Here is a 15,453-nt window from a genome sequence, read left to right as displayed (position 1 = left end):
ATCATTCCTATTGTCCGAAACATTGTATCAAGAAAGTTAAGGCGGAATGTGTCAAAGCAGCTGGTATGTGGCAGTCCACGAACATCTGCTTTGGGTCATTCAGATACAAATTTAATCAACCACAAGGTAAAGCGCCTACCACGTGAGCGTACATGATTTGTTTACAAAGTAGTTCCTAATACACTATTGGGCACACTTGAGTTCAATATCGTAAAATACTGAGCGATTCTGACAATGTAAAATTAACGGAGAAAAAATGAGCATACAATGACTATAGGTTACTGCATTTGTATGGGAAAATATAAACAAGTTTTTTTCGGATGGAAATACTGCACGACTATGCCGCCATGCATGGTCTCTGCGCTGGAAGTATTCGGTTCTTCCCATCGAAAGCACTTTGCACGTGCGGCATAGAATCAGGAACGTCATTTCAACTTTTCTTGGTGGGGGGGGAGGGGCAAAACTTGACGGGCTTGTTAATTTTCGTATATAGGCAACAGCAATTTTATATTTTACAGCACATGAATAACGTTAACCGAACTCACTGTTTCGAAATATTGTACAATGTATATAAATCACCCTCGGGTATCGTTGTACACAAAAAACGAAACCCGAGCACATGTATTTAATAAATAAAGGGATTTATACAATTCCGTGACATCACTATACATCTCTATTTTCAATTCCCCTTGTCCCTATATAGACCGAATCCATTCAATTTCCCTTGTCCGTATACAGATCCAACCTATGTTAAAGTTTCCCTTGTCCGTATACAGTCCCAACTTTGTGTCCATATAAATCTTGTCCTACGGGGTCTTGTAATGGTAATTCCCATTGTCCGTAAAGTATCCAGCTTCACTACTTTTGTCTCCCAGTCGAGAGACTACATAATTTGTCTCCCTGCGAAATTCTACAGTGTGGGAACACAATTTATGTAACCCCGTGGCTGGGATTTCTTTGTCCCATTGTAAACCCCAAAATACATTATTTTCTCGCTCAATATTTTCATTTTAAATTATTCTTTTTTGCAATGTAGTTTAAGCATATAATATTTACAGTATGCATTAGTATTATTCCTTCACATTATTCTTTAGGGCACTTGATCTAGTAATGTTTATTGAATTTTTAAAAAATGATCTCAGTCGAATCTATTTATAGATGCCGCTTGTACAAAATCTACACCCCAACCCCCAAACCAAAAACAAAACAACAATTTAACAGTTTTAATTGTCATCTATGCGCACCGAGTGTCTCGAGCCACGTGCTGTTGTTTTGTAAACACAGAACATGAACACGTAAATGTTAATATGGGCTGTTTCGTGACCTGTCGATCCGCATTTGCGTGGACGAGTCTATTTTATTTTCAGATAGAGGTGATTATAGTTCGCCATCCTCGATAAACGCCAAACAACTTCGTACATTTCTTTAACTTTCAGAGCTACATTTCACTGCACACGCGTTTAAGAGTTACAGCTTTTATGATATACTTAAGTGTAAATTAAGAGACTTTTTGGCGAAATAATTTCCATTTTTTTTTTAATTCCTATGTTTTCGCATGTTAAAATTAAAACATATTTTTACATGTGAAAAATATATCCTCTTATTTCCACACGTGAAAATATACGATTTCCCATCATGCAATGAGACGTCTTATTTTGTGCGCCTACAAAAGTTGTACCTACAGCAACAAAACGAATACTTTATGAGCTAAACCAAATAAATAGAGACTGAATTGCATTTCAATCATGAAAATTAATCTTTGATAAAGAAATTAGACCAGACGCCGTTCGCGTCACTATGAAGTTATTTCCCCTTACTATCTTGGCAACGACGACGAACACATTTTGATGCATTGCTGAATCGGACTTGTTTTTGTTTTCAGATAGGGTCAAATAGTTTGCAAAATGAAGGAAAAAAATGTAATTTAATGCGACAGATTAGGCCAACTAGATCCTACCGTTTTCTTTAGTAAAGTATATTTATATCACCAACCTATGAAAGTGAGGTGAATTTATGAAAAGGGGTGTGTTGGTGAGAGCGTTTTGTGCCAAAGAGTGAATTTAGTCTTATAATCTTCGATTCTGAAGCAAGTTTGGTATATAATAAAAAGAAAATTTTCCTTTCCTACGTTAATGCCGGATATATTTCATATTGTGGTACCAAAAACAATATATTTTAACTCGTGGCTTGGCCACTCGTTAAACCATAATGGTTTTTGTACCACACAACGAAATATATCCGGTAATAACGTAGGAAATGAAATTATTGTATATTTATTCTGTTCTATTTAGTTTTATATAAAAGTGGCAGAATAGACATTATATATATATATATATATATATATATATATATATATATATATATATATATATATATATATATATATATATATATATATATATATATATATATATATTGGAAGAAGAAGGCGCAGCTTTTACTGAAAATAGATTGTTCTTGTAACCGGAAAAGGACAGATCTTTATGGTCTAAATGGTTGTTTACACTGACAGCTTCTTTTGGCTTGAAACGCTAATAAGATGAAAATGTTATTGTCTCCTTGGCGATAATCAGGTTAGAAATGTTACATTGATAAATGAAATGACTCAGTTCTGTGTACATTTTTGATGTTTTTGTTGATGTTTAAATTTAAAATCTTTACGGGGTACAAACTGCCGGTAGTGTAGGCAAATACTATAACGAAGAATAAAATGTAGACCGGTTGACCATTTCTTGGACAATTCATTGATAATTACAGATCTTTGCCATTATCATAAACAACTCTCCTTTGTAGAAGTGTTGAAACTGGTTAAAATTACCCTCTGTATGAAAAAATCCCTCAAACACAGTACCCTGATGATAGCTATTTGGAAATTTCTACTAAACGCCCTTGTTGGAAATGTATGGTTTCAGCCATATAAATATAGAAAATACTAAATCTACAGGTAAATCTACTTGTGGATTAACATGTGGACTGATAATTTATCCTACCTAGTTGGTAAGAGCAGGAATTTTTCATTTCTTACTGCATGTTCATGTTTGATTCGTTTAGAGCAGAAGGGTTGTGAGTTTGAAAACTGAAAAGAAAGTAGTCGTGATATACCACATTTCTGGTTGCTATTAAGTTTGCAGTAGTTATTGAGAGAGTTAGGATTTTATTTGGCCAGTGCTGTATATAGCCAGTGTGTGTGTGTGTGTGGGGGGGGCATAAACAGTTGTTAAAGTGTCGGTGTTTGTTTGATCTTGGAACACACCTCCGTCAGGCACAACAGAAGACAAAAAGGGTTGCTTCCCTTAATAAAAGTACTTTTTAGCGCGTACGTGTTGATACCATAAGTGAGACTGCTTGACAGAGATAAGAAGAGTAAGGTTAGGAAATCAGACAGGTTTCTGCTTCATGTTGGTAAGAAAGGCAGTTGTGTGCGTGATCTCCACATTACCACTGGAGAAAACTTCGCCGCCAGATCTGGGTTCGAAACTTTATAACTCTAAAAGGACGCTCTACTACACGAGCAATTCAAACTGACGAACCCAACCCTTTCCTTTGCAATGTTCTCTCTCCTTTTCGAAGACAATCTCCTGTCTTCATCACCCGTGTCATGCAGCTTTAAGTACGTGGACTAAAGCTCAAACTGTTTTCTCAGATTTATATTGCCTGATGCAACCGCTTCCACCAACTGACAAAGTGGACATGTACACGGTCAGATCGTTTATGGAACCAGTATCTCCTGAATACAGAGTGTGCTCATTTAGAACAAAGATATCTGAACTGGTGTCCAATGCATGTATCCGTGGAACATTTTCCCTGCCTTTAGGAGACGCGTCCTCGTATTTTACCCAATATCACGCAACTTTTTGCAACTTTGAATGAAAGACACTCACAAATGGGAGGTGTCGTAATGGCTTCTCTCAATGATGTCATGAATTATCATTAGGGAAACATTCGCGGTCGGACTGGGATTTAAACAAGGGAACTCCCTAACTATACAATGGCACTCTACCGACATACTCTGCCTATTATTATCTAAGTTTTCCAAATACACCTCTTCTATCTGTACAACGCATACCTACCTACTGAATCCGAAAGTGAAACTCTGCAAGACTATGATGTATCTTGCATGTGTCATTCATACGTCCGCTACCGAACCGCACACACGGACTTGCCTGGAATACGGATCTAACAAAAGTTAGCCAGGTGCTGTGTCACCGAAGCCAGAAGCCATGACCAATTCGTCTATAAAACCTTTTGCCATATAGAATAAAAAACAAGTCACGTATTTCTCCGATTAGGTTAATCTAATCTCGTATAAACTTTATGCGTTTAAGCAGACCCCAAGCTACGAAAGCTCAGAAAATGGTTCAGAACTAGTACAATGGGTCTTCTGACAAGCCTGATTATTCATACAATATATTATCTCATTACAGTCTGTGAGGATCAACCATCCTGGTTCCGGTCAAAAAGCAGATATCAAAACTATATGTAGACAAATCATTGGTAGAAATTAATATATTCTAACAAGTGTATATGATGGTTAACGTACGGAAGTACCATGCATCTGCTGATACGCTACAGAGAATTATCTTCTGTTTTGGTTTCCTATTCTGGTCGGAACCCGCTCCACGAGTTTCGAACAAAATGTCATCAACTATCTTACGTCAGAAGGCTCTGAGACACTGAAGATGAAGACAGTGACAACGAAGATGAAGAGTAATGACAATAAATTTATACTGATTCTTTACCCAAAGACGATTCATTTTCAATAAAGTTACTCACAAACCCCAAATTTGCCTACTACTTTGGAAACTATTTTTCAGCGGGGTTTTTTTTTTGGGGGGGGGAGTGCTTACGTGTGTGTGTCAGTGTGTGGGTGTGTTTGTGTTTGCGTGCACACGTGGGTTTTGTGCTACTATTTGCATGCACGTATTTATAAATTTGTGTGAGCGTGAGCACAGACCGTTTCTTTCATTATGGCCGCTGGAAATTATCTTGTTCATCAGATATTCACGGCCAAAGTCGGAGTATACACGGATAAATGTCCTTCAATTTCGTAAGAGGAAGAGATGATGGCAAACAATATAACTATATATATATATATATATATATATATATATATATATATATATATATATATATATATATATATATACATACATATATATATATATTTGACAACATACTTTGTAAATTTTAACAAATAATTTATTTCCCTAGAATATTAAGTGAAAAATGAGAAAAAAAGAACTTACGGTTTTACGAATCAAATCCAAAAATAATCCAGGAATTAAAAAATAGAAGTCCTAGTAATAAAAAGTCCTGAATGAAACTGAGTTCGAATCTCGATGAAATCCAAAATGGAAGACGATGACGTATGTTGTAACCTGCGAAGTGCTGCAGTGTCAACAGGCTTTTGTTAAATCACAGAAAATATTATTCCAGTTTTTGAATTCTGTTTAAATTTCGACAATGGTCTTTGTCCAAGAATTAATTTAGATTACTAGTATTTCCAGGGAAAATAATCACTTGAAATCCAATAATTTGAAGGAAATAAAATCTCAGCCCAAACTGGTCACAACAAAACTTAACGTGTCAAAAGTTTCAAACCCACTGATTACTTCTATACAAAACATTAGGTATAAGGCTAACTTAAGACGCAAAACAGATTCCCGGATGAGGGTCACATGGTCATCTTTCTATAACAAAATATAAGTTTTTTTTACATGTCTAACATCATGTACTCCCAGTATGGCCTTAACTGAAATCAATAATTCTTACTCTGTGAAAGGATTAAAATAAAAAATTAAAAGGTTGTTTACCAGAACTGCCACTGTTTCTGAATCAAGGTCAGGAAACTAGGTCGGCATTAGATACAATGTCTCTATTATTAGTTGTTTGGGTAAAAAATATAGGGGAAAAATTCTGTCAGAAGTGAACTCTATTCTAGACAATATCAAATCCAGTAAACAAAGTTACATTTCAATAGCATGTAATAGAATTAAAAAAATTAAAAACTAACAAACAAATAATTAAATTAATATACATAACACTCCCCCCATAAAAGAAAAAGAAAGACTTATATAATAAAGCTTTCATTTTACTATAGGTGAATTATACACGTAGTTTATATTTTTTAAAAAATAACACAAGAAGAAATCTTATGAATGATACAAAGTACATATATATTAAATTGTATTGGGACGCAATGAATACAAAGTGTATGCCTTGAAACAATTAGCTCTGCGGCATACATATGGTACTGTTACGTACTGACCCATGTCTTAAATGTGGCATAGGAGTCAAATCATGTAATCAGCTCTGCTGGCCATGTGGATCTGTCATTATGAACAAAATTGTCCTACATCTGCTATCGCTAATGAAGCTGCTGGGCATGTTCATGACCGAGCATATCAATCACAAGTACCCGAATTTAAATTTCACAAGCGAAGTGTTGCGTAAGAAAATCACGTGGCAGTTATCCCACCCATCTACAAACCATGTAAAGGAGTTCGACAAGTGTTAACTAATATGATTCCTGCTGATATTATTCTGGATGCGCATTTGGTTATATCGCTTAGCCGGGATAAGGATGGATTTAAAGTGACAACACCGTGAATTCACAGCGGTGCCCGCACAATCCTGAACCGTAATGACACCAGCACCATTAATGTAGAAATTGACAAAGTTATTGAACAGACTTTAGAGATGTTGAAGAAATACACTAATGCAGGATCGGGATGGACTATCAGAAGATGTTGTAAAGTCGAGGTAAATCTCTCACCAGTTTCATGGATCCAGTTACATACTAACACCAGAGTGGATTCTGCCAAGGCCAGTGATGAACACATGTAATTTTGACAACATATATTTTGAATGGGCGATTTGGTCGGCGGTATATCCGGCTGGTGATAACCAATACATGCCTCGAAAATACCGGCAGCACCTCGGTGAACCCAACTTTGGTAAGATCGAATTTCGTGTGCAGGTTACTAAGATCACAAAGAAAAACTTTGAAACACGTAACCCATGTATGGGCAAAGAATCTTGCCCGGCTGCTTAGCCCACACAGCAGTCATCATGGTACGAAATATCCATGCGAATGTTGCATGCGTGTATTTAGCACGCAACAACTGCTCACCGACCATGACTTTTACCGTGGTGGTGTCAGTGATAAACGGAGCGAACAATAATACCAGAACTTGGTTTTAAAAAAACGTTTTCCAATTCACTTCGATTCAACGAAAGATGAAAGTTCGATGTGGAGCAATGAAGTTCATGTTTATAGGAAATAACCGTGGTGGACACGAACGTGTCTCACCCGCAAGAGGCTGGTTTTTTTAAAAAGTTGACGGTGATATCGCGGGTGCATTAAAAAAGCAACCAGAAACACCACCAAGTTAATATCCCGGTGAAAAGCACCTTCTTAGATACAATTAATGTTGACCTGGTACGCGGCTGGATATATGACTCGATTCTAAAAACCACCCAAATCCTGGTGAAGTACCGGTAAATAGCATTGATGCTGTCTATTACTGACATGACCTTGCGGTATCAAGCGATCTAAGTACACGTCAACTTGCCGACGTCGATCTTAGCCATGTCTTAAATACGATTGCGAAACCAGATGGTGGAGAGCGAATCGCAAGAGAGGTCGTCAAAGGAGGTATAACGACCAAGATTAAACTTGGCGGCGTTGCCCCTGTGTGTCTCATAAATGTAAATTATATTTATATTAACATTAGTCACAAAAAGCCTAAAAGTATCAAAGATATCCTACAGTCCGTGCGGATAGTGGAGAGGTGGCGCCTCAGTGGAAAGGTTAGCCAGTACGGCAAAGGTTACTCATGCGGTTGTTCGAACGTGGTTGGTCAAATAAGCGTTGTGGCTAATTTACATATCAGTGCCAAGAAAAATTTCACGTGGTTGGTTTGATGTCCAAATATCAAATAAAGTTCATCAGGCGGATTTGTTGCTTCTTCCACACGATGGTGTCCGTGATCAACAAGGTCGATAGCACACCTAGGATTAAGCCGTAACCATTGTCGATGTTGACAGCAGAAAGAAAAAGAATCTGCAAGTATCGCAGATGCACTGGATCGAATTTATGCACACTGACCACTTACATAGTCAAAGTTGTTACAAGTGGATCTTTGCAAAGAATTTCACGAATCTGTTGTTGAGCTGTTTACCAAACACCATGCGAGTTTCTGCAAGACTGTTATTTACGCATGAATTGATAATGAGACCAGAGCGGTCTCGGATCGCAGAACGATCGCATGAATTGGTAACACGACTTCCTCTAATCATAGCAGCATTAAATAGTGAAGTCACACGCACGATTGGATTAAAACCAGCGAGTATGATTCGACAAAAGAGTCGCGTGTACTCAGAGAATGATCTCACGGCCTGCTCCCTTACTATCACTCGGATGTAAGTTTGTTCGGTATCTGTATGCACCTGGAGAGTTAGAAGGTGGACACAACATCGTGCTACTAACCCGATATGGTCCGTCGATGTAATTACGATCTCAGAACGGATTTATACTTCAAGACAACCAATAGGTAATCTCTTGGGACCATAAACGTGTGGACAAAAGCCTCCCAGGCGAAAATTTGCGCGAGAGGAGTTACAATTTGTTCAAGCAAATAAGGAATTGCTTCCAAGATTTATCTTAACACATTGATGCATTAGTGGAAGTGTCATTCACAACGGTGTGATGGCCAAATGCGTAGGTGTGATTCTACCGGGGAGTATCCATCGCTTGTGTCAGGTGGGGACAAACTCACTTTAGTGCATCGGAAAAGACCTATGCGATGTTTCTCACATCATATCATATTTGCAGTGTGCGTGCCTTCATCTCGTTATGGAAGGCATTTCACATACATTTCATGACTTGATCCTTTTGGACAATAACCTGTGAAACACATTTCGCTCCTTTTATTTTCAAAGGCATGTGGTCCAACCCGATTGATACATTTTAGACCACAGTCCCGCATTCTCGACTGGTCTACCCGAGCGTTCGTCATTCAGCTTATCAACAATCTTTGTATTGGTGTTACTAGACAACGGAAGTTCTTTTGGACAATCGCTGGCATCAAATTCATTGAAAAAACTTGGTTCAGTCATATCCACGAACACATGGTTGATGGTGATATTCAGCATCAGCGGGTCAGTGTCGGTGTATAGTATCTTGACCCAATGTTTTAATTTTGCTATAGTAGAACTCATACATGAGTAACATTGACAAGTCCACCACGGACGAGCCAACACAGATTGGTTTTATCAGCGTTAGTTTTGAATTTTTTAAATATTGAGAACGGCAATAAGTGCACCATCAAAGATCTTTCTGGATTCAAACGCTGGATCAGCGTTGAGGCTTCAAAGCCTCTCCTGTTCACTGTCACAGATAATGTCGACTCGAACCAGTTTACGAAGATTCTCCATGATTTTTAACACTAAAAAGTCCTACAACAAGATAATCGCATGAGGGGCCATCCAACCAAGTTTGTACTAGTATAGTGACTAAAATAGCTATTGACGTCCGTGACTGATTAAATAATTAACAATTTCAACAGGTAGTGCAAGTCCTAACAAGTCAAAATTCGAATGGTGTTGAGGTGTCACTACGTGTGCAACTCTGTGAGTGCCAGGTCGTGTTGTCAAATCCAGGTTGACATTATCGGTTTCACGTATGCGTGGTACCATCGATGAAAGTTTATTTCGCATAAAGTCATCTAGAAGATGTTTGATTGATTTAGCCATCGCAAATAAATCAAGACTGGTCAATGAACAGGTCAAAGGCGAGATCTTCTGCGGCTGGTTAATCGAAGACATCTGCCCTATGCCATTCAACGACTTGTTCCTGGTAATAGAATGCCTTTTCCTGTTTTATGCGACCTCCTTTTCAGCGCCATTTAAGATGCATTTCTAACAGTCCCTAACGCCTCAGCGTTTGCAACCGCTGGAATCCTGTTGCAAACAGCGCTAGCATCACCGCAAGGAATGGAAATATTCCACCAGTTTTTTTTGTATTTGTGTCACCTCTGACTTGGATAATTAAAATATCATTATTGTTTTGTTTGACTGCATTAAGCTGAGCGAGTTGTGCCTGTTTCGACCACATGGGGACTTTCCAGTTAACTTTGCCGGAAAAGTTTCTATGTGACCTCACAACTGTTTTTATTGCGTTTTATTATTTTTTGCAAGTTGATTTTCACTAAGACCGACCTTCACTTCTTGATAAGACATTATTATTTAAATACGCAACACTGTCAATTTTGTTCTGGAGAAAATTCTACGAATTTTCCACAGATGCTTTGATGACCCTCATTCGTCCACCAACACCATCCATCAACACCGAAATGCTTCATCGGACCTTGTCATTGATTGCGGTAAAGTCGTACGCAACTGTAGGAAGTCCTACGATAATCCAAATTGTTCCATGACCAGTTATTTGCGGGCAGACAACCAAACGGTTGTGGTCGAATATTAGGCCACCTGTAATAAATTCGGCACACAGGTCCAATGAATATTTCTAAGACCATGCGCGTCAATGCCACGAAATATCCACAACATGTTACAGTTTTCACGGATTACTTGAGGCACATGTGCGTGTCCTTGAGTCAAATAGATGACGCGCGTGTGTGTGTGTGTGTGTGTGTGTGTGTGTGTCTGTGTGTCTGTGTGTGTATGTCTGTGTGTGTGTGTTTACTTATGCTCAAGTCAAAATGAGATACATACATACATACATACATACATACATACATGAGAAAGAACAACATGGATGATTAAATTCATAAACGGGGCATTATAGTAAAATAGGACTTCGCATACTCACTGAAATGTGAAAATACTACATTCCAAGTTAATTAAACTACGTGTGTTGTTGTGACGTAAAACACAAATTGAAGCTAACCAAACTAGCCAATGATTATTTAAATTTGCAAAAGCAGACACTCTATTTCAGGTTTTATTAAAGTTTGTGATGGCCGATCAGAAAAAAAAGAGAGAAGAATATATACAGAAAACCATTGATATAAGGTACGTGCCTCCCTGTTCATTATATTAGACATGCTAACGGACTAAATAAGAAAACGTATCCCCACAGTTTACAAAAGGTATGGCTTTGAGTTATTCTTTCCTCTGTTATATCGAGACAATGACTTTTTTTATCTTAGGAGAAAAACTAAACAAAACAAGCATTTAAGGCTATAAAGTGCGATAAGAGATAAAACAAAATACAAAAAACAACATTGACGCCTCCTCCTGGCATATATATATATATATATATATATATATATATATATATATATATATATATATATATATATATTAAAAGAGATCAGTGAAAAAAGACATTTTCCAAAATTTTATTTTATTTTTGTTCAGATGCGCTAAGTGCCTTATTTGCCCTGAATGTGAGATGAGGTTTTATCACGAGGAATCCAGTAGGAAAAATAATCGGTTAATTTTTCAGTTTCGCTCCAGGTAGTGAATATGATTGGCAAGTTTGGTTTTTAGCCCGTAGGAGTCACAGCTTGTGGTTTTCACTTTTAATAACTTACAATCTTATTATTGAGGGGTCAAGCAGGAAAATTGTATTAATGTCTTATGTCTGGAAAGAGCATTTGGCCGAAACTCGATAGTTGATGAATTCTTTTCGTGGACCCCTGTCGCTATCCGCTCCCGTTGCCCTCTGACAAGATTGCTATTCCCAGCGAACGTATATAGCAATGACGTAACAGGAGTCATTATAGATGATATCCGACGTCTAGTGTTAATGAAAGAATAATAAAATATCGGACAAATAAAATGAGATCAGTGGGTTAGTATTTCATTAGTTCAGCTTGGAGGGTACTTATTTTCCTTCAGTGCTAAACTTTTGCAGGATAAGCACGTTTTCACACCAACGGATCCGTAGAAAGAAGAATTTGTGTAACTGTTTAGGTGGTGTTTTTTTGTTGGGTGAAATCAGTGTCTGACCAGACTGGAGTATAATGCAAATGTTATGCGTTCCCTCTCGATGGCATATTTTCTGCATTGTCTATTTCGTAACATTAGGGTGCACTATGGAAACAGATACAGATATTCACGAGACGCGACAAAAACGAGCAGGCAAGTATATGAACAATATGAAATTTTTACGAGACAATATATGTAAAATATGTAACTTACCGTACCGTACCGTACCTCGTCTGTTACGTGTCATTTAGATTCAGATATGGTCCATAAAAGTCACGAAAGTGTATGGTATCTAAATTAGTAACTGAGAATTCCTTGTCCTCAATATATCTTAAGAATGAAACTCACTTTCAAACCCTACAACTGACGTTTCAGTATCCTTTTTCTATTCTTCTATTCTCTGTGTTATTTTGTACATTAAATTTGATTATCGTAAATACGTGTTTCCTTAGTATTAATTTGCATGTAAGGGTTGTGAGACTAAGCTTGAGTTTCGTGCTCAAAGCTCGAGTTTCGTGTTCAAAGCTTCGAGAATGAATGCCCAGGAATACTTTGATTCTCTTGTAAGTATGCATCCCTACTTCCAGAAACTTGGTAATGTACTCATTGGGTCGGACCATCTTAATGGGGACAATACTCAATCTGTCAGACCATTTTAATGAGCATAAATGACAGCTAAGGAAGAGCCTTGGTAATAATGCATCTGTAAGATAAAATCTGCACGTTGGTTATAATTATGTAGTCACACATGCCGAATGGTTAATGCGGACAATGCAGATCCTTTGGATATTTGCTTTTAGGTATGCTAGCACTTGAAGCCAGTGGCTGCAACATTCTGTGTGGTCTTAAGTTGTACACGGGAATATTAAGCCAGTGATTAGAGTCCAAGGCTTAGGGACGATGCTGACAATATGGGTATGGTATACGTCTAAGAAAAGTAGAATAGAAAAACTCCAAAAAGCGTATGCTCTACTCAGCGATCAGCCTAATACACAGGATTACAGCACATAGCAAATAACGTTAACAAACGAAGAAAACTGTTTACGAACTTGAATCATTTAGCATATTATATAGTTTCTTTGGTATTAGTGTGTACAACCTCGCTCTCCCGTCCAGTAGCATCAAGATTTTTGCTCTTGTTGTGATGATGATTGTTGTTGTCGTTATTATTATTATTATTATTTTCTATACGGCACTTTATCATGCAATCTAAATAAAATTCATACCTTAGTATCTCGTAGGATCATGAGGACTAGATAAGAAACTGAATATAGAATAGAATTGTACGAGTTGTGTCCCATTATTCCCCGTGAACAGTGTTCTTATTATGTGCCCATTTTGATCATTACACCACATATCTGGACCATATGCTTTTAAACGAGCACAGAAGAAACATCAAAATAAAAAACGACTGAGTCCAAAACATTTCTAAACTAGTTTGAAATAACCCATATAAATGTACTTGAGAGTATATGCAGATATGTCTTCACACCATAGTGGCCGTATAATAATAATATAAATAATAATAATAATAATAATAATAATAATAACGCCTATGTTAAAACCATAGTGGCGACATATAGTATAGACGAGTAACATCAACTTTATAACTTGTTTACGGGTTAATTCAAAACTGAATGTAAATCTTTAGAGTTGATCGATCTTGATGATGTTTGCGAAACAGCAAGATACATTGCTTGTTTTAGTGCAGTTGATTAAATAGCTTTGTCAACTTTTAATTATAATAATGTTGTCTATAAACCCCTATCAGTTAGAATTAATTACAACGTACAGTTTCTGTTTTGCTCATTTTAAGTCACGTGATTTAATAAATGCGTTGTGAAGCGAAAACATGGCGCAATAACCAAAACAGACACATAACCAGTCAATAACCAAGCCAGAAACATAACCCTTCAATAAAGCATCAGATGTTATATATGTAAAGTTATCGTGCTTATCCCCTATAAAAGCACTCTCACCATCAAACATGTCAAAATGCCAGTTTTATATTTGCTGCTTAATTGCCGATATGCATATAAAAAGAGCGAAAATCAAACGCAGTCAGGCCCAGGCACCTCTTTCATTTTTTTATCATATCCGAACCGCTGTTTATGTGATGTGATGTGATTTGGATTTTTAACGTAGCTTTAACAATTTTTCAGTCATATCGCTACGATGTCTGCAATGTGGCAGTTTATAGTAATGTCTAGCACTGGGGCATTATGCCGCAGACATGTAGCATGATGTCCCACCCAGTTACATTATCCTGACATCAGGCCAACCATTCCTAACACTAACCTCTTGATGCTGAGCTCTAAGCGAGGCAGCTGTTAGTACCATTTTTGTAAGTCTTTGGTATGACTAGGCCGGGGGTTGAACCCACGACCTCCCGCATCCAAGGCGGACGCTCTAACCACTAGGCCACCGGAGCGGTGACCCGCTGTTTAATTTTCTTTGGGGGGTGGGGAGGCTGTGTGGAGAAACCGGATTGTATTTGCAAAATAAACTTCCGGCCCTCGAATAGCTTGGAGATATACTTTTGGGCTGATTTGCAAAGTACTAACTCTATCCATCATGTTAGTTCCAAAAAAATGTAATCTTGATATTTGAAAAAGGCAAAAAGACCCCAACATTTCTGGTGGAAAGAAAACCCAAGACACTGCATCTCTAACACTAAATGGTCCGCCTCTAATTAAACGGCGGAAGCATGCAAACTAACCATGCAGTTGTTTTGTCAAGAATCAGCGAATACAAAAGGAATCAACAACAGCAACAAAATGTGCCCTCAAGGGACTAGACCTGATCATCGCATCAGGGTGGAGCTTGAGAGCATAGGAGAAGGGAGAACTCTAATGTTGGAGTCAAGACAAAGCAATAAGAGAAGACCCCAGGGGAGACAAGACAGGGCACCCGCAGCACACCCGCCGAGTGCCGCTACCAATGAACCTAGCAGTACATCGATACCAATAACGTAACCAACAGAAAACGGTTATCGAAAGCAGGATTCCGAGAAAGAAAGGATGGAAAGAGAGGAAGACGAATAGCAGAAAGATACAATAGAGAAATAAAAAGCAAAGAACATGTGGTGGAAGAGAGAAAGTAATCGCAGCCTCTTGCCACCTCGACTCCAGAGCACGCGGCGGTTGCACTTGCAAACAAATCACGTTCTATCAACAAGCATAACTGTAGCTACGATGTCGTAGCCTTAACTTGATTTGTTGTGGTTGAGGCTACGAACTGATCCCATATCATGTAATGGAGCAAAAATAATCGTCACTAAAATCAGAAAAACAAACAGTATAGAAATCAAATACCTAAGTATAATCATGTTGTGAAAGAAATTTGGCTTATTTTGAATGTATTAAGCCCTTACGCGATAAAATAAATTGGTATAGTTACTCTAACCTTATCCTGTCCGCCATGACAGATAACGCGAGACTCTCGCCGTGACCCCTTTTCTACGTAAGGCTTGCCAGACCATATTTTCGATATTCTACG

The 15,453-nt window shown here is 37.8% G+C and overlaps 1 protein-coding gene across 1 annotated transcript in view; it reads left to right on the top strand.

The window, feature by feature from the left end:
- The first annotated feature begins 14,732 nt into the window (after positions 1-14,732).
- LOC149806572 (A disintegrin and metalloproteinase with thrombospondin motifs 6-like) overlaps positions 14,733-15,453 on the top strand; it is a 59,410-nt gene continuing 58,689 nt past the window's right edge. The window contains exon 1 of the mRNA XM_089951387.1: positions 14,733-14,907. Coding sequence (XP_089807513.1) covers positions 14,733-14,907 — 175 coding nt within the window. The remainder of the gene's footprint in view (positions 14,908-15,453) is intronic.

This window comes from Sinohyriopsis cumingii, chromosome 1 (assembly GCF_028554795.1).
Source record: "Sinohyriopsis cumingii isolate HCF-2022 chromosome 1, ASM2855479v2, whole genome shotgun sequence".
Lineage (NCBI taxonomy): Eukaryota > Metazoa > Mollusca > Bivalvia > Unionida > Unionidae > Sinohyriopsis > Sinohyriopsis cumingii.
This window is presented reverse-complemented; position numbering and strand designations above follow the sequence as displayed.